At 43.6% G+C, this 18,711-nt stretch overlaps 1 protein-coding gene across 7 annotated transcripts in view; it reads left to right on the top strand.

The window, feature by feature from the left end:
- Positions 1 to 18,711, top strand: part of SWT1 (SWT1 RNA endoribonuclease homolog) — a 793,385-nt gene that overhangs the window by 589,483 nt on the left and 185,191 nt on the right. For all 7 annotated transcript variants that reach the window (XM_069232008.1, XM_069232009.1, XM_069232010.1 and 4 more), the window contains one exon: positions 6,607 to 6,812. In XM_069232008.1, the coding sequence (XP_069088109.1) occupies positions 6,607 to 6,812 (206 nt within the window). The remainder of the gene's footprint in view (positions 1 to 6,606; positions 6,813 to 18,711) is intronic.

The raw sequence follows: 18,711 nt of genomic DNA, 5'->3' as shown, positions 1-18,711 counted from the left end.
ACATTACATGTCCTACCTTTTAATTACTCAGCACCCTGCCCTATGGTATACCTAGGGGTGACTTATATTTAATAAAAGAGGAATTTAAGGCTTGGCAAGGGGTTTTAAATGCCAAGTCGACATGGCAGTGGGACATTGTCTTTAGGCTGCAATGGCAGGCCTGGAACAAATTAAAATTTTAAGGTGCTGTTTAAGTTGGGTGGCACAATAAGTGCTGCAGGCCCAATGGGAGCATTTAATTTACAGGCCCTGGGAACATGGTATACTACTCTATAAGAGACTTACATGTACATTAAATATGCCAGTCAGGTATATGCCAATCAAACCACGTTTAGGGGAGTGAGCACATGCAATTTAGCACTGGTTAGCAGTGGTAAAGTGCACAGAGTCCTAAGGCCAACAGTCCTAAGGCAAGCAGACAAAACATTTGGGGGAAGACCACACTAAGGCTGACCGGTCTAACAAGGGATGTCCACGCTAATCTCATGGACATGCCCTTTAGTGTCACATGTCTCTTCAGAGAAAAGGTAGACTTGGCGCTGGAGAGCTTTAAGGAATTGCTGGCTGCAGCCAAGTCCTTGGGCCTCTCAGTTGCCCCACATTCCGAACCTGCCTTTCACCCCTTTTGTGGATACTGTAGGGGTGTTCCACCGCACCAGCCCTATGGCAGCCACCATCATGCGCAGGTTACCCAAGCGATGCATGGGTGCAGTGCATATTAGCCCAAGGATCAGGTAGCCTGAGGTCTGCTACAACCACCAACACCCAAGCAACTACAGCCTCCAAGCCCTCCTAATCTTGCCCTAAAATATCATGGGCTTCCAGTTGGTAGCAGAATCTGCCATCATCTTCACCACTGGCAGTCCATACCATCGGACAGGTGAGTCTTACAGATCCTTCAAAGGTGCTATTCCCTCCCCTCCCTCATATCTCTAACACACAATCGGCTGACAGATGATCATCTAGCCTTGCACTGCGAGGAAGTCACGGCTCCCTTCAGCGAAGGGAGCCATAGAGAAGGTTCCGATGTCTGAAGTAGGCAGTGGTTGCTATTCCCGCTACTTTCTGATACCCAAAAAGAACAATGGTCTACGGCCTATCCTAGACCTTCAAACACTCAGTCTCTTCCTCAAAAAGAAGAAATTCAGGATGCTCGTAATAGCTCAGGTCTTGTCTGCTCTAGACCAAGGAGACTGGATGATAGCGTTGGACTTGCAGGATGCATATTTCCATATTCCCACCCTGCCTGCCCACAAACGTTAACTGCGATTTACGGTAGGCCACAAGCACTTTCAGTTCACTGTGCTCCCCTTTGGCCTTACCAGCACCCCTCGGGCGTTCATGAAGGTGATGTAGGTGGTCCCAGCACATCTAAGGAGGTTAGGGGTGTCAGTCTTCCCCAATCTTAGCAATTGGCCTTTGAAGGCAGGCTCGTTCTAGGATGTCGTCTCCCACCTCCAGACTATGGCGAACCTCCTGCATTTGCTGGGGTTCACTATAAACATGCTGAAGTCACACCTGACTACCTCTCAGACGCTCCCTTTCAATGGAGCTGTGCTAGACACAGTGTAGTTTCGGGCTTATCCTCCCGAGCAGCCAGTCCAGGATATTCAGGCTATGATGCCTATGTTTCATTCTCTATCCTGTATTTCTGTGAGAGTGACTCTTGCCAGTTGGCATGTGCGGCCGCTGCAGTGGGACCTGAAGTTCCAGTGGGCACAGCATCCAGGGAATCGCTCCAACATGGTCCAGATCTCGGAGGGAACTGCAAAGGACCTGCAGTGGTAGCTAATGAACCACGATTGGATAAGAGGCCGACCCCTCTCCTTTTCCCAACCACAGTGGTGACAGATGCGTCACTCCTAGGATGGGGCGACCATCTGGCAGAGGTGGAAATCAGAGAACTCTGGTCTCCAGCAGAATCCAGACTTCACATAAACATGTTGGAGCTCTGAGCGATCCTACTGCCATTGAAAGCCTTTCTACTCTCCACCAAAGTCAAGGCTGGTGCAGGTGTTCACAGACAACACCACCGCCATTCGTTGCTGCAACAAATAGGGCATTGTGGGATGTGGACCCTTTATCAAGAGGCTCTGTGTCTCTGGACATGGCTGGAACATCAGGGCATGTCCTTGGTAGTTCAACATCTGGCAGATTCTCTGAACACCAGAGCAGGCGAACTCAGCCTCCGATGCCTAGCGGATCACGAGTGGTGTCTCCATCTGGAGGTGGTGCAAGGTCTCTTTTAGCAGTGGGGAGAGTCTTGGTTAGATTTGTTTGCCTTCGAAGTGGACGTGCAATGTTAGCAGTTTTGCGCGTTGGAGTTTCCAAGGCGGCAATCGCTCAGAGGTGCTTTTCTTCTTGAGTGAAACTCCTATGCGCCTTTCGGCTCATACCACTCCTGCCCAGAGTTCTCAAGAAGATCAGGAAAGACTGGGCCCAAGTAATCCTTGTGGCTCCGGAGAGGGCATGGAGAGTCTTTTATCCCGAACTTCTGCACTTGAGCCTTGATCCTCCAATCAAGCTGCCCCTTTGGGGTGATCTTCCGTCGCAGCCGCGGTGAGGGGTACCATTCTCTAACCTGTCCACTCTCTGCCTTCTTACATGGAGATTGAGTGGTGACAGTTGACAGCCATCAACCGTCCTCCCAAAGTCTGTAGTGTCATTCTGCAGCCAGGCGTCCCTCTGCCAAGACTGAATATGCCCACTGATGAGAAAAATGTGTAATATATTGTAAGGAGAAATCTATTGACCCTCTTTCTGCTTCTTTATCTGATGACCTTTTTATTTTCACCCTTGCCCACCAGGGCTCTGCTTTTGGTGCTCTTAAGGGTTACCTTTCTGCTCTGTCCGCCTTCTTGCGGCTACCTGACCAACCCTCCATATTTAAGTCCTCCATTGTGATTAGCTTCCTCAAAGGACTTTTATATTTGCTTCCCCTTCACCTTTTTTATGCCTCAGTGGGACCTTAAACTGGTCCTCACTTTTCTGTACTCCCTTTGAGCCATTGCACAATTGTCCCCTCCTGCTGCTCACGATCAAAACAGCTTTTCTTGTGGCAATAACATTTCCCAGGAGGGTAAGTGAGCTGCAGGCATTGTCATGCAAGCCACCCTGCTTTCTGTTTTTCCAGAGAAACTGTTTCTTTGCCGCCACCTACCGGCATGCAGGGGTACTGCTCATGCAAAAATCTTCCGGATCCAGTCTGACGCCTGGGAAATTCAAAGGTAAGTAGTCTGCGGCTAGCTGTTGTCGCTACCAGATAATGCTCAAGGTCAGTAACTAATTCTTCTTGCTACAAGTATTTATGTATGCAAACTCAAAAACTGTTGATACGTTATTCATAGACTTAAATTCGTGAAATTACGGCCTAGTACAGAGCACTACTTTCAGTTTCAGATTGTCCGAAAGAAGCTTTCAAATAGCGACATCAAACAATCTGCACCACTACTTTGTATACACGTTGTAGTCAGCCAACGTGTGACCCCAATCTATAACTTGCACGGAGGAAAGGCATCAAGGAACTAATGCCATTTACTTTGTTTGAAGAAGAAACTAGCTGCCCAGGTCTAAAAAAATAACCCTGCCATTTTGAGATAATTATTGAACAAATTTATAAAGCCTCACCAATTCTGTGTGGTGCATTTTCAGTTAGTTCATTCAGTCACGCAGCAAAGAAATATCTTATACCATGTTAATTCCTCATCTCTGCCACAGGCAGTTTTGGAGATTTTTTTGTAAGGCATACAGCCATACCAGCTCAACGTAAAATTATTCCAGAGGGTTTATATTAAATGCATTCACTTGTCTAGAGGATACCTAAGGCGACAAGGCCAACATGTCTGTTCCAGCGCTGACTATTGTCTGAGACAAGTAAAGATATGGAAGGGCTGTATTTGTGAAGCCAATATCGACTTTGGAGAGCGCATTGGCCTTGAATATCAGCTATCACTGAAATAATGGTAATTTTATCGACCTCGGCTGAATTTCTATTAGTCAATAAATGTCCATGATGGTATTAATGTCCCGTATTCTACTGATTCTGCACTGCCATCCCAGAAGGTCAATACTTAATGATGTTCTCAATAGTCACCCAACCTAGGATTTCTGCCAGTTGTACTAAAATGTATCTGTAATGTTGACTGGCAGACAGAAAGGAACACAAATGACGGATGGCTAGATATTTCCCTCCAGCCTTTGACTTTCGAGCCTTTTCAGTATACAGTAGTGTCTGATCTGATTCTCATAGAATGGAAAGGACACAGGCACAGATTTCACGAGCAAGTATAGGAAACCCAGAGCAATCGTCTCATTCTTATGGCAAAGAAACGTAGAGCATCTCAGCTGCACTATCCTTTCATAAGCAACTAAACAAACATGATTGTTGGAACCTGTGAATTACATTCAGATTGATGGCCAATATGTGCCTGGAGAGCAAAACAAAGCAGACTCCCTCAGAAAGCATTCACTGATGATCTGGGAACTCAACTCGGGATCTTCGATTACCAGGGACATCGGGGCATGCCTTCTTTGCAATGAAGTGCACTGCAGTGTATCAGAGATTTACCCGGCGAGTGGATGAGGTGCTGTGGCACTTAACTCGATAATGTATTGTGCATGTGTTTTGAGGCTGTGCCTCAATGTTTGATGCTTTTTGGACGTTTAAGGTTGTAATTGGGCAGTTGAAGTTGTAATTAAACATGTGATGAGTCTTTCAGATACATTATGGCTGTACTTGGAGATGTGAGACCTGTGTTTTTGCATATTATTGCGGGAATTTAATATATGGGTGCTAAATAAACCAGGATTTTCTTTGCTTTACTAAACTGTTATGTTGGTTTTGCATTTGCTGTAGGTTTTTTTTTAAACATCGTCACTTCCTGTGATGCCAACAAAGTCAGCAATCTTGGTATCATTTTCTGTTTTGACAATTGTTATGCAACACCTTTAGGAGGACAAATGTGCCTGGTGTAACATCTGCTACCAGTAGCATTTTGGTTAATCAATTTCGATGCACTTTGCACTAAAAATAAAGAAAGTTTTCTGTTATAGTACATCCTAAAAGAGTTTGGAGAACAACACTACCAATTCAAAGGTATATAAATAATTAGGGTCAAATACGACAACTGCCAGTACCACTCCTTTGACCCCAAGGCTTATAAATGTAAATTTTAATGGATGACAAAACTGTGCAGAAACACTTCTGATGACAATCGGATGACTTTTTTAAACTATACACTACAGTGGAATACCATTGCAGTTCTGGTATTAAAAAATAGCAAAACATAGCACATGTACACAATAATAAGGAAATGTAAACCTATACATATTTAGAAAGAGGATAGAAATAGGGTTCAGGGAAATATATGTATATTTAAAAAAGAAAATGGTTTGCTGCAGTTGGTGGTGTATTCTTACCACGAAGAGGAAGCAGAGTAGGACATTGGACTAGGTGACAAGAGGCTGAAACAAAGGAAAACAGGTAAAGAAGATTTGTGTCAGTAGTAGTGGTGGAAAGAGGGGTGGGGAAAGAGGATGTATGTAAGAGCCTGGTGTATGTATATACATAAAGAGCAGAAGCCAAGTTGGGCACGTTGGTTAGCAGGAATTAGCATAGAGAGAAGAGTGACAAAAAGAAGTGGGTGATAGTGTAGACCCCCCACCCCCAACCTTTCCACCTCCAAGCAAGACAAGAGAAGGTTGAGATGGGGAAAGTCTGAGGATTAATAAACTCCACCCCTCACTACAATAATGCAAGAAACAAACCATTGTGCTTAAAAAAGGGGGGCAACAGTCACTTTCTTTTACATGTAATGCATTCACCAAGTTGGGAATATCATCAGTTTGGCCACGTTTATGGAAATGTATTTGTGGATAAAGTTTCTCTAGGGCAGATCTGCACCAGCAACATATAAAACCATTTAGAGTGATTCATAGTATCCTTTGATCGTTTTCAAGAGTGATTATAAAACTAGTGTTGCTAGGCTCTCCTAGCTGTTGGGAAATGAAGGTTTAGAATGATCAGTTACAAACATAATGGGATTTGTGAGCACACCAACCTTTGATTTGTGCTTTCTATCTTTCTTTTTATGCAATAGTAACCCAACTTCCAGAGCCAGAAACACCTGATACCTTGCTAAGTAAGGATTTAACACTCCTAATCAGTCACAGCAGTTGTATTTTCCATGCTTTTATGTGTCAGTCCTAGCTTTCTCAGTTCGGCATTATAGGACTGGATGTTCTAGCACTTCTGATCTATTGGTTGTTATGTGTCCACGAGTTCTGCACTAAAAGAGGAACCCACAGTTTATTGGCAAACCTTCAGCAGATTGTTACAGTTCAGATGGTTGGTAAACGCAGCTGTGTTAGCGATTGAAGCATCCCTTCTAGTTTTAGGGTCTTGTACTATAACTGCATTCTTGGATATTGTTACTTCTGTCGTGTAATTGATCACTTAATACAGAATTTAAAAAACAGACCTGGCTTGTTCATCTGCTCAAAATGCAGCACTCATTTATTTCTTTTTGGCAATTCTAACTGTGCAAGTCTTTTTACATGGTTTAGTTTTTAAGGTATTTGTAATCATGTGATATTTACTTTCATAAGGTCAAAGAGCTTTGCTTAAAAAACACTGCACAAACCAAAGGATCTCCATATGAAAACACTGCACCTGAAAAAATTGAAGTAGAAGGTTTGCCGAAGGTAGCTTGTGAGGAGAAATTGACAGAAACACAAAATTTCCAAAATGCTGAGAAGTACCAAAAAATCTGGATTGTCCTTGAGAACCTTTGCAACACAGTAGCCAACTACAGGTAAATGCAAGAAAGCTTTCAGTTGCGACTGTTTTCAATGTTTATTCCTAGTTTCTGTAACTGTACAGAGATTGTTAATCATATTCTTAATTTGGAAACTTTAGAATTCCTCTCCAAACACCAAATCCTCGGAACCAGAATATTCAATACCCTTTGTGCATCCTTGGCACCCTTTCTCAGGTCTGGCAGAGACACTGTAGTTCTCTTGAAATAGTAATTCAAATATTCAGAGAATGGGCACAAGGACAACTATTTCTGTTTCCAAGATATGTTTACCTCAAGCCCGTGGTGCGCGCACTTTCCTGCATCCAACCCTCTGTATTTTCAAATGTTGATGAAGTGCTCTTAAATTACTTTCACGTCTTGTATTTATTCATAGTTTCTTCACTATTACTTTGCTGATGTCCAGACATCCACTGAACCATCAATACTAAACAGACTCAATGTATTTTGTGCACTGCAACACTTCTTCAGAAGTACTCCATATGATTCTTTTACCAGCGTTATGTATTGAATTAAAAACAGAACCAATCACACAATACTGGCACTGATACCTAACTTTTTTCACATAATGAAAATTTGAAATGTAAGAAATATGCATATTAATTATATCACCTGTCTGCTGAATCAGTTCACCAATTGCTTCCCAAACCAACACATGATCAGAATTTCTTTTTCGTCCCTAAATGTAATTTGGTGTTAAATTCCATTATACTCTTTTGTTTACAGTTAATCCTGACATATGTTACCTTATATACTGGTAGTTTGTCACTGCTGTTGCCATTCTAAGTATAAGCCCCTTATCGTAGCATATTACTCATAGAAAGCTTTTCAAATCTATTTTATAATATAGATTTTGAGGGTGTGGACTGTCTAATTTCTTTATCCGTTAGATCTCACATTTAGAAAATATATTGCCCCATTGCTTCCCATGGGTTATCTCCCTACCTCTGTCAATAAGTTAATTTTTTTTGTACACATTTTTGGTAGGGTTTTCTACCTGAAGATTAATCACCTCTTAAACCCATTCAAGCTCCAGACTAGGTTGGCAAACTTTGCAACCACTCTCCTGTACTTGTAGGTGGTGCCACAACTCTGTCCCGGCTCTGGAAACACCCTGGACATGACATCACAGAGTTGCACAAGGCACCATCCTGGCTCTACCATGTCTCCACCAAAGTTGTCAGGCTTATTGAAAGTTGCCTGTGTGAGCAGATGTCACTCTTAGACACATTATCTGCCTGTGATGTTTGAGTCCGTAGCAGTACTCCGAGGCCTGGGGATGACCACTGAGGTAAGTGTCACTGTTCCTCTTCCAGGTGCTGCATCAGGTCCTGCTTCAGGTCACCTTTGAACTAAAAGTCCTCCAAGCGGAACTTGTCCAGTGAAAGGGCCTCCAGGAGGTCACGCAAGTCAAGTAGAAGAAAGCTTTCATCCTCATTGCATCGGTCCTATTCTACAAGTATGTTGCCTAGTTGGCAGTTCTGCTCCCCTTCGGAAGCCTTGTCTTTTAATAATGAGTCTTGCCTTCTGACCTGTTACTCTCATTGTCTGAGAGCTAACATCCCTGGTCATCCCAAATATTCCGGACAATCCCTCTGATCATTTCACTGAGTGTTCATGATGGACAAGATGCAGGCTCACAATGTTTGGTTGTTCATGAACCATCTGGTTCACTGATTGTGTATGCCAACTATCTCTCCACCATCTTGCCAGCGTCTTTACCCAAAGGTGATAAAATCCATCTTTATCCAGTATTGGATCTTTCATAGATTCACATGCTTGAATCATCCCTGTCATCGAAGTGGGAGGCCCACGGTATCTTAGAAAAGCAGTAAGTGACAAAAAACCATTGGCTATAATGCTAGCAAACGTAAACAAATAGCCTATCCATTCTGTTTTGAAAAAAAGAACCAAATTTGACCTATGACCAATCAGGCATCAGCACCCTTCAAAACACTCCCAAAAGAGGCTTCTTCCCTCAGATATTTTTACCGCATGTCATGTGAAGGAGTCTCCTTGAGCTCTGCTCAGTTTTATCCTGTCAGAACAAATTTCTGTCTTAGAAAATGTCTTATACTTCTAAAAAAAAAAAGGCCTTTTTCACCCTTGTAAGACCTGTGACAAGAATAGGATTGTTTGTACTGCCTGCATCCCAAGCATCACGTTAAGGACTGCAAAATATGCCGCACATTCTCTGCTAAAACTCTGAGGGACAGAGAAGGAAGACTTTTAATTTGGCTACAGGCTGTACTTCAGGTGAGGAGAGCGACTTAGATCTGAATTCATGAAAGATACCAATACTGAATAACTGTAGTTACAGATAAGTAACTTGTTTTCTTGTCTTATGTGGTGCCCCTCTGGTGGATCTTTTTGCTTCTCACAAGAGCAAGAACTGCCTGCAGTTCTCTACCCTGCAGTTTCCCCTGCAAGAGGCCCGGGGAGATGAGATCTATTTAAAGTGGGGCTTTCAACTCCACTACACTTTTTCTCCCATCCCTCAAATTCCTGCTTAACTGATGTGTTGCGCATTTTGCTTGGCAAAGCTTTGCTGAGGGTACTGTTAAGGGCTGTTTGTTAGCCCCTTTGTCATTTCATTGTTTACCAGATAAGTCATCGTTGGTAGGTGTCTTGTATTTATCCATATTCTGAAGGTGATGACCCATTTATAATGCCTCAGTGGGACTTTAACTTTGTGCTCACATTGATGTGCTTATCCTTTGAGCCTAAGCACACTTGCCCTATGTGTTCCTCACTTTAAAGACCATGGCCCTGGTTATGAGTCTGGCGGTCCTAGGATCATCAGACTCGTGGTGGCTGTCGGACTGCTGCAGCTGTGGCAGTCCAACTTCCACATTACGAGGTTGGTGGGCAGGCCCGACAATCTACCGCAGTACCCACCAATATCTCAGACCCCGACGGGCTGACAGCGGTGCAGGTTGTAATCAGTCAGGGCTACACTGAACCCATCGCTGCCCTGCTGGTTACAACATTGTTCTCCTCCAGCCTTTTCATGGCAGTTCCATTGCCATGAAAAGGCTGGCAGAGAACAAGTACAGGGGGGCCCCTGCACTGTTCTATTATGAGCCGGCGGCAATGCTGCTGCACCTTTCCCACTGGACTGATGGGTGGGAACCTTGGTTCCCACCTGTCAGCCCAGTAGGAAAGTTGTGATAGGGCCGGCGGGGAGGTCGTCAGTATGGCAGCGAGTTTGGCGGATGGGTGTTCCCGTCTGCCAAACTCCTAATCGGCCCCTATGTTCATGATTGCCATTACCTTAGCGTGGCTTGGTAGCAAGCTGAAGGTGTTGTCTGTTCATTCTCCTCTCACCACATTTTTTTCTAACAAGCTAGTTTTTAGGGCCAAGTCTGTTTTCTGAAAGTTTTAACCCTGCTGCACTGCATGAGGGCCAGTGCATCACTCTGCTAATATTCTACTTGCCACCCTATGCTACCAAGAATGAAAAGACACTACACTGGTTATATTCTTGGAGGGCTCTTTTTACATTTGCATGACCTGTGGGTACTGGATTGATAGTGAGCTTTTCTGGGTACGCTAGCTCAAAGAAGGACATGGCAGTCCAGAAGTGGATCATCTCTCCTTGAATCATGCTGTGCCTGATATGATTCTGTTAAGTCCTATATGGGGTGGTTCTGGAGCAGAAGCAGAGTCGTGGCAACACCTACCAGCACTGGAGAACTGTTGCAAAGCTTCCAGTTTCCCGATTCAGTCTTGTGCTTGGAGAGATTCACGAGGTGAGGAATCCGTAGGTAGGTAGACTATCCACCAGAAACATTGGTACTGAAGGTAAACTTGTTCTTTTGGACTTAAATATCGTTTTTATGTTCTGTTAATCAAGTTTTCATCTCCTCTGGTTGTGCCAGACCGCCTAAGCTGCACCATCATTTTAGGAAATAAACATAAAATGCAGACTTGAATGTGGTACATTGTTTCAAAGAAATACTATTCCCAGATATTGGATAACTTAAACCATGGTCCCAGATTATGATTCAACAGTGAAGGCATTTAAAGCTTACGAATGTGCTTTGCTTTATCTAACTTGCACTTCTCTGCTGATGTTTAAATTTATTCTTTATTGCGGTTTCTCGGATAGGCAAAAAGTATTTTTCATTTTAAATATTTTTTGAATTTGTGTTTATCAGTTTGATTTTGTCTCTTTGTTCTGGCGGATATAAATATCACCTTCTCTTTGGTATGCTATGACAGCAATTTATTTTGCATGTATTTTATGTACTGCTTCCATTGGTATAATTTCAGAGTAGCCACATTGTCTAAAGTATTCAAAAATCAGTTCTTCCAATGTTGACACATTCTCCTCCAATACAATTCTTTTGTGTCTTAATCCTTGCAAATATGGAAGCTGATTTGTAGGGCAATTGAATGGAAGTTGTTTTAGTACTTTTAAATCTCCTTTCTAGTCGTTCATTTAAAATATTGATTGGAAATGAATTTCAATGTACTTGTTGGATATTTGATGCTCTTGCAGCAGTCTAAATGGATTGCTGATCTCATTGAGGAAGCACGACAAATGGGAAAGCAGAATCACTTCTGGAATACTTTTGCCAGAGAATGTCCACCAACTGGACACAGGATTGAATTGGAGCTGAAAGAGTAGAATCTGAAGGCTGACATTTTTTCCAGGGGTTACTTTGATTTAAGTAATGAAAGTATTTATTTTCAAAATCTTAAGGCTGTATTTAAAAACATATGGGGCCCAAAGTTTTTCCTAGGAGCCCTACCCCAGCGCTCTGAGTGCCAGTGTTGCTTAATATCATTTTTACAGACTTGCTTCCACCTCCTGCCTGTATCTATATCCACCAGCCTCCCTTAATGTCCCTTTAATACACAATTGTGCGTTCTTTTTCATTCTTGTTTTTGTCACTGTTTTCCTAGCATTCCCTTTCTTCCCTTTCTCTCTTCCTGTGGGTCAAAGTCTAATGATGACAAATAGGTTCTTATGGATGTATCGTCCTGCAGATCCCTCACTTTATGAATATTTCTTATAGGCTTCAGACTAGTCCAGAAAACATTTTCCCCAGCAATATCTCTCCAGCTCCCCTAGGTGACGCCTGCGGCTCCAGTGTGACCCCGCTTCAGGACATTATATCACTGGACTATACCTGGCACCAATTTGAGTGCTCATCTAGGCATACAGATAGAAACCGAGAGAGCCACAACAGCAATTAACATGTTTATATACCATAGGATCTTAATCATGGCACTTACTGACTGGAGAGGAGAAAAGGTGGTGAAAGCATCTTTGGGAAGAAAGTGTGTTGACCAGAACCATCCTGCAGATTTCCTTACCTTATGAATGAGTCTCAAAGCAGTTTCCTTCTAGGAGGTGGGGCAGAGTAGTATTGGTTAATCAGTATTGTTGTCCAACACAACTTCGGCAAAGCACCCATCACTGCATGCCTGAGATTTACTGCAGTAGTGCTTTGAAAAAGTATGCAAGAACAACCATGTAGCTGTCTGGCTGAAGTCATCAAAGAGCAAAGAGCTGTGAAAGCAGCCATGAAAGGCTGGAAAGGGCAGGAATGCCCTCCAAAACACCTTTCTTGGCAAGGGCATGGCAGATCTTTACCATAGGTGCCAGGGCTGAAGCCTAGAAAGGTGCTGGCTGGAATGCACCAGGGTAGGCGTCACCAAGCGGACAGGAATGGCACCCTCTTTGGGGAGTAGCCCAGAGGGTTTTGAAGCTGTCCTGAATAGATCAAGCATTGCTATCCTAAAGTCATTAATCTCTGTGGGGCTGAATGACCAGGAAAGTTCAGTCTCAACAACTTTAAAGGACTTACCCAATGTCAAGCAAGTCTGGCATTGGAAAACAATACCGGGTCTCTAAAAAATTCAGGGAAAGACAATGCTTTCACAAGCAGGAAGACAAACTCTTCTCTGCATGTGACATGACAGAATGATGACTAGCACTTTGTGGACTTCTCTGGAGTTGGAATGGGCAAGAAAGTGATCAGATGCACTATGTCTCATTGGCTTATCCTCTCTATCAACATTTGCTGTTCCCTGGCCAAGAAGGATCCTCCAGAGGTCAGTGCGCATTCCACCCAGGCCTTGGCTGATATCACAGCTCATTCCAGATGAGTCCTGGTTGGCCACGTCTCCTGGGCAACTATATCTTTGCATACTTTTGCAAGGCACTACTGCCTCTAATCTCAGACACACACTGGTACTTTGCCTGAGCTGTGTTGCATGTTTTTCATTGTTAAATGGTTGTACTCTGTTCCACCTCCCAGAGTGGTACTGCTTTGGGAGTCATTCTTAAGGTGAGGAATCTGCTGAAAGATTATTCAACGAATGACTCGGTTTCCCTCTGCATTGTTGCGGAGGACCTTTCAGAGCTTATATCTTAATATGAGGTCAATGGTGCAGCAGCATATCTCCTCCCAGTCGGCCCCTGTCTTTGCTACCCCTCCAGCTATTTCCATACCTCCACAGCTATTAGAAAGTATTGGGTTTTGTCGAACTCAGTCCCTTTGACCTTTTGTGGAACTGTCATCATATCTTTCAGTTCCAATGCACCTAGCTTACTTTTGACAGTTCAAAAGCTCCTCCTCTTTTGTTGCTCTGCTTGACTGCAATCATGAAACAGTAGCATTCAGGTATTTTCTTACCAAGGTGGTCCAATTAGTTTAGCGTTTTGTAGATTGGTGCCTGTGTATTTCAGTAGCCTAGCAATTATTGCCCTTGTCATGGATCTAGAGGTGGAGGCTGTCCTGGAACTCTGTGCACCCCTTCAATTGAAAAAGGGAGGATAATCTCTCTCATTCCAGCACTATTCATATTCAGTCCTCAATAAGAAGTTTTGTGCACAGACCTTATGTCTGTTCATGTATCCTCATAAAATAATAAACCGTGAACCACCAGGAGTTCCCCTCTGGGTCTTCTGCTCTGTTTCAGGATAATATCAGTCTTCAACCATAGCCTCCTTATTTCTCTTCAAATGTTTGACGTAGTCAATCGACTTCCCTAGGCCAAGTTCTGTCACCCATACTCTATCAGAGATCTTTATGTCTCTTGAGATCAGTGTTATTTTATGTTATAGCGTTGTTTTGGTAGTTTTGATTGCTGCAAGGGCATTCTTGAAAGAAGGCTTGGATTCTACACTATACTATGCTATTTGTTCCACTTTTGTTTCTGCTGAGTTATTGTCTACAATGTCATACCTCCTAGAAAAGTAAATAAAAGCATATTTGCTTAGACCGTGGGTGGAATGTTTTTTGTCACTTTCTCCTTTCTTAGACTCTTATCCAGTTACGTTCACCCAGTGGGCTGAAATGTAAGCAGCAATATGGGAGGGCTAGTTTCCACATCTTGTGAGCCATTTATCTCAGGCTTCTTTTTGCAGTTAAAAAAAATGGAGTGAGCTCAGCTATGTCTATGGGGGCACTGGATTACACAGTTGTCCCTATCTTGTGGGAAAGAGTCCCTCGAAGTGCAAGGCCATTATAAACTCTACATAGTTCTCAAGCCTCACCGGATGCGCTCATGGTGTGCAATTAAACAATCTGATTTCCTTCCTTCAGCACGGTGCACACCCTGTCTCTTTTATCTGGTGTCGCACCCGCCAAGAGAAATTCATGGGTTCCTCAGGTCTTAAGCTATTTTTTGTAAGTATTTGTATTTTGGGGAAGGGAGGTCTTTTCACAGTCAAACAAGGCAATGGAGGTAAAAGAGCTATCCACTGCAGTAATTCTGAAATTACCTATATTTATATTGGGAGACTTCATTGATGGAGATCAGGTCCAGAGCAGACTGAGAGGTGGCACCCCACTCCTTGATGCGGATGGGGTAAGGTCTCCTGTTGCACTTATACAGGGCAATCTGACTGTCATCGCATGACCCATCTTTTGTCAGCTGCACATTGCCACTTACTCCTGTTTTCACTGTGTGCATTTACCAAGTTTATCTGGCACAGAGTAGTTGTGGTCTGAGTCAGTGGCCTCCTTGGTGCTTTAGGCTGGATCCTGGCTAGAGGGTAAGTGATTCAAATGTGCCCTCTGTCCTCCACGACACCCTGGCTAGCTTCTCAGATATGGCTGACTGTGCCATGAAGGAAGAACGTCAGAGGGACATCTTTGGTGCAGAGCCAGTCACATTGCTTGTCATTGAACACCCCACCACTCAGTTTTGGATGCCCGTATCCCAAACTCCCTCCCCATCCCACTCCGGCAGACTGTTGTGTTTTTCAGATCAGCATGGTATTAGAGAATGTTCCCATTATGCAGGCCAGAGCATAATTTTAAGCTGCTGTGTCGCTGTTTGCTCAGTGACCCACACCTCAGCTCAGTGGTGTTTGGATATCTTAAATAATGTGGACCCATCCAAAGCATGGCAAGAGCTCCACCTTCATTTGGCAACATATCCTGCCCTTCTTGGATGGGCTAGTGTTTGTAGAGCTAAGGAATGGAACTGGCAGCATCTAGTCTTTACTCTCTGCCCTGCTCCCTCCACACATTCATGGTCAACCACAGGGCCAGTTCCATAGCCTTCCACCACCTGATATCAAAGCATACTCTTCAAGGTTACAGATTGGAGTGTAAACTTGGAGCTTTTGGACTACAAAAAGATTACCTCTGTTTTAATTATACTGTACCTCTTTTAATTCCTTCATTGTAAGTGACTTCTCATTGAGTGAAGGTTATAGATTAGAGTATGAGTTTGGAGCTTTTTGGACTACAACAGTATAGCTCTGTTTTTAGTTTTGCTGCGCTCCTTTTAATTTCTCAATTGTAAGTGACTTTCAAATGAGTTTCCACTGATGTATCTTGAATACACTACAGATTTAACCTTTTGCCACTGTGATAGATCTTTACTAGAATTGTTAATAGTAACAGACCTGAAACAGTGTTTCAACGTCCCACCACTCCCCACTTCTCAATTCCCTCTTCTTTCTTTCATACCTGCATTAACTTTATGAACCAGAATTGAAATTATCCCATCAATCATTGAAGTCTTTTGATTTTTGTAAAGGTGTTTTATCAAGGAGTTCCCTCCCTATCCAGCGTTCAACTACCACCTGGATTATTTTCTTCTGAACAATTCTCAGTGTTTTGAGGCACCTGGAGAAGAATGTTCTCTGAAATTCCTAGAGAAGAAGTTTAGCAAGAGTGTCCATCTTGAGTAAAAAATCTATTGCCAACTCCTACATATATGTTCTTTTCCATTTGGGGCAACCCCATGTCTAGTATAGGGATAGTGCACCTCCTCCAAACGTTGCAATCAACCTGCTTTCCCACTGTGAATGCCTGCAAAATTGAGTCACCTATTCCGGAATGTAAAGAGTTGCACTGATTATTTGCTAACAAGATCACTTCTGAACTGCAAAGTGTTGTGTTGGCATAGATTTCCCTAATACTATTAAACATCACCTTCCAATAGTCCCTTTAGTTCATCATAACTTCAAAACATTTGCATTATTACCTCTTATGTCATATATGCCCTAAAAACAGTCTCAGCAGTCTGTTTCAAATATATGAATTTTAGATGTTGTATAGAACTAACAAGAAAACTTGTTTAACATTAACTCACTTGCCTTTGTTATATGCTGCGTTGCTCCTCATTATTGTGCCCTCTCATACCTCATTGATTTCCTCAGCTCTTTTTCCCTTGACTTCAAAAAAGTCCACACCATATCTCAGACAGTGTTGAGGGTGTATGTATGCATATGTATATGTACATGTGCGTGCATGTGTGAATAAATATATGTAGAGAATACATGCATTCACTATATTCAACACACACGTGCACACATATATATGTAAATATATATATATATTTATAATCATAAAGAAAAGAGAATGTGGTTGATTCCTCTTCTTGGCTATTTATTGACAAGTAAATGAATCTTTGAATTTGAAATTTCCAACAGGATTCTGATACTGGTTCAGCTCCATGATAATGATGCATTCCTGCAAAAAGTGGTACTTTCTAAGGGACACCTTGTAATTTCACTTTTATAAAAGTGTAATGTGTTTTCCCTTGCCAGAAATGTCCCCTTTTGTCATTAAGTACTTGTAGGAACAACATAGGGAACGAGAAAATTCTGGAGCTGTGTCACCCATAGGAATGTCCATTCTTGCCAGCAACCTACATTGATCTTGCCCAAACTCGTTTAGGGTTTTTTATTGGTCCAGCCTTTCCAAAAGTGTTGCAAAAATCTTTAAACATAAGCTTGTGAAAGAACACCACAATATGGTAGCAACCTTAAAATCTACCTCTTTAACTCCCACAAAACCAATCTGTGGTCAGATCTGTTCATGGAAGAAATGAATATTACTTTCGTCATCAGAATTACCCATGGTCACTAACTCTGTTTCACCATAATGCCAACCTTTCGCTCTCCATATTTAGCAATGGCAAGGTCATAATGCATGCCACAGCTAAGAAATACTTTGTGAACATTTTACAATCCTTCAAAAGATCACCTGCAGCACTTCACTCTTCTTTCTCTTCTCCTCACTCTTGTTTGTCCCTCTCCTAACCTGACAAACACTCTGCAATGAATGACGGCTCTTGCATGCTCAGGAAGAATGTCAATATCCCACTCCATAATGAGCCACAGATCCCTCACAATCTCTCTGTCCCCCTCCTCATAGTTACATAATTGCGCCTCCTGTTTCACAATTCTGTACCAATGGTTTCACATTGCTTAGATCACAAGACATTCCCCTACCTTTTCTCCTAACTGTTCCAAGTTCCAATCAGTCAATCAATCAATCAATCATTGGATTTAAAAAGCGCTCTACGTACCTGTGAGGGTTTCAAGGCGCTGCGGGGAGGGGGCGGGGGGGTCCTGTTGTTACTGATCGAAGAGCCAGGCCTTGAGGAGTCTTCTGAAGGTGAGTAGGTCTTGGGTCTGTCGCAGGTTGGTGGGGAGGGTGTTCCAGGTTTTGGCGGCGAGGTATGAGAAGGATCTTCCGCCAGAGGTCTTTCTTCGGATGCGGGGAACGACGGCGAGGGCGAGGTTTGTGAAGCGGAGCTGACGGGTGGGGGTGTAGAAGCTGAGTCTGTTGTTCAGGTAGGCTGGTCCGGTGTCGTGAAGCGCTTTGTGAGCGTGGGTAAGAAGCTGGAAAGTGATCCTCTTGTCCACAGGGAGCCATTGAAGGTTTCTCAGGTGGTGGGAGATGTGGCTGTGGCGGGGTACGTCGAGGATCAGCCGGGCGGAGGCGTTTTGGATGCGTTGGAGGCGTAGTAGGTCTTTTGCTGGGATGCCTGTGTAGAGTGCGTTGCTGTAGTCCAGCCTGCTGCTGACAAGGGCCTGTGTCACCGTTCTTCTTGTTTCTGTCGGGATCCACTTGTAGATTCTACGGAGCATGCGGAGTGTGTTGTAGCAGGAGGAGGAAACTGCGTTGACCTGTTTAGACAAGGTGAGGGAGGAGTCGAGGATAAAGCCCAGGTTGCGAGTGTGGTCGGTCGGTGTCAGTGGGGTTCCTAGTGCGGTAGGCCACCAGGACTCGTCCCAGGCGGAGGGGGTGGGTCCAAGGATGAGGACCTCCGTCTTGTCAGAGTTCAGTTTCAGACGGCTGCTTCTCATCCATTCGACGATGGATTTCATTCCCTCGTGGAGGTTAGTTTTGGCGGTGCGCGGGTCTTTGGTGAGTGAGAGGATGAGCTGGGTGTCGTCGGCGTAGGTGAGAATGTTGAGGTTGTGTTGTCGGGCCACTTGTGCGAGGGGGGCCATGTAGATGTTGAACAGCGTCGGGCTGAGGGATGAGCCTTGGGGGACGCCGCAGATGATGTCGGTGGCTTCGGAGCGGAAGGGGGGGAGGCGGACTCTCTGGGTTCTGCCAGAGAGGAATGAGATGATCCAGTCGAGGGCTTTTCCTTGAATTCCGGTTTCATGGAGGCGTGATTTCAG

The sequence above is a fragment of the Pleurodeles waltl genome, chromosome 4_2 (assembly GCF_031143425.1).
Source record: "Pleurodeles waltl isolate 20211129_DDA chromosome 4_2, aPleWal1.hap1.20221129, whole genome shotgun sequence".
NCBI lineage: Eukaryota > Metazoa > Chordata > Amphibia > Caudata > Salamandridae > Pleurodeles > Pleurodeles waltl.
Note: the sequence above shows the minus strand (reverse complement) of the source record. Positions and strands in the feature narration are given on the sequence as shown.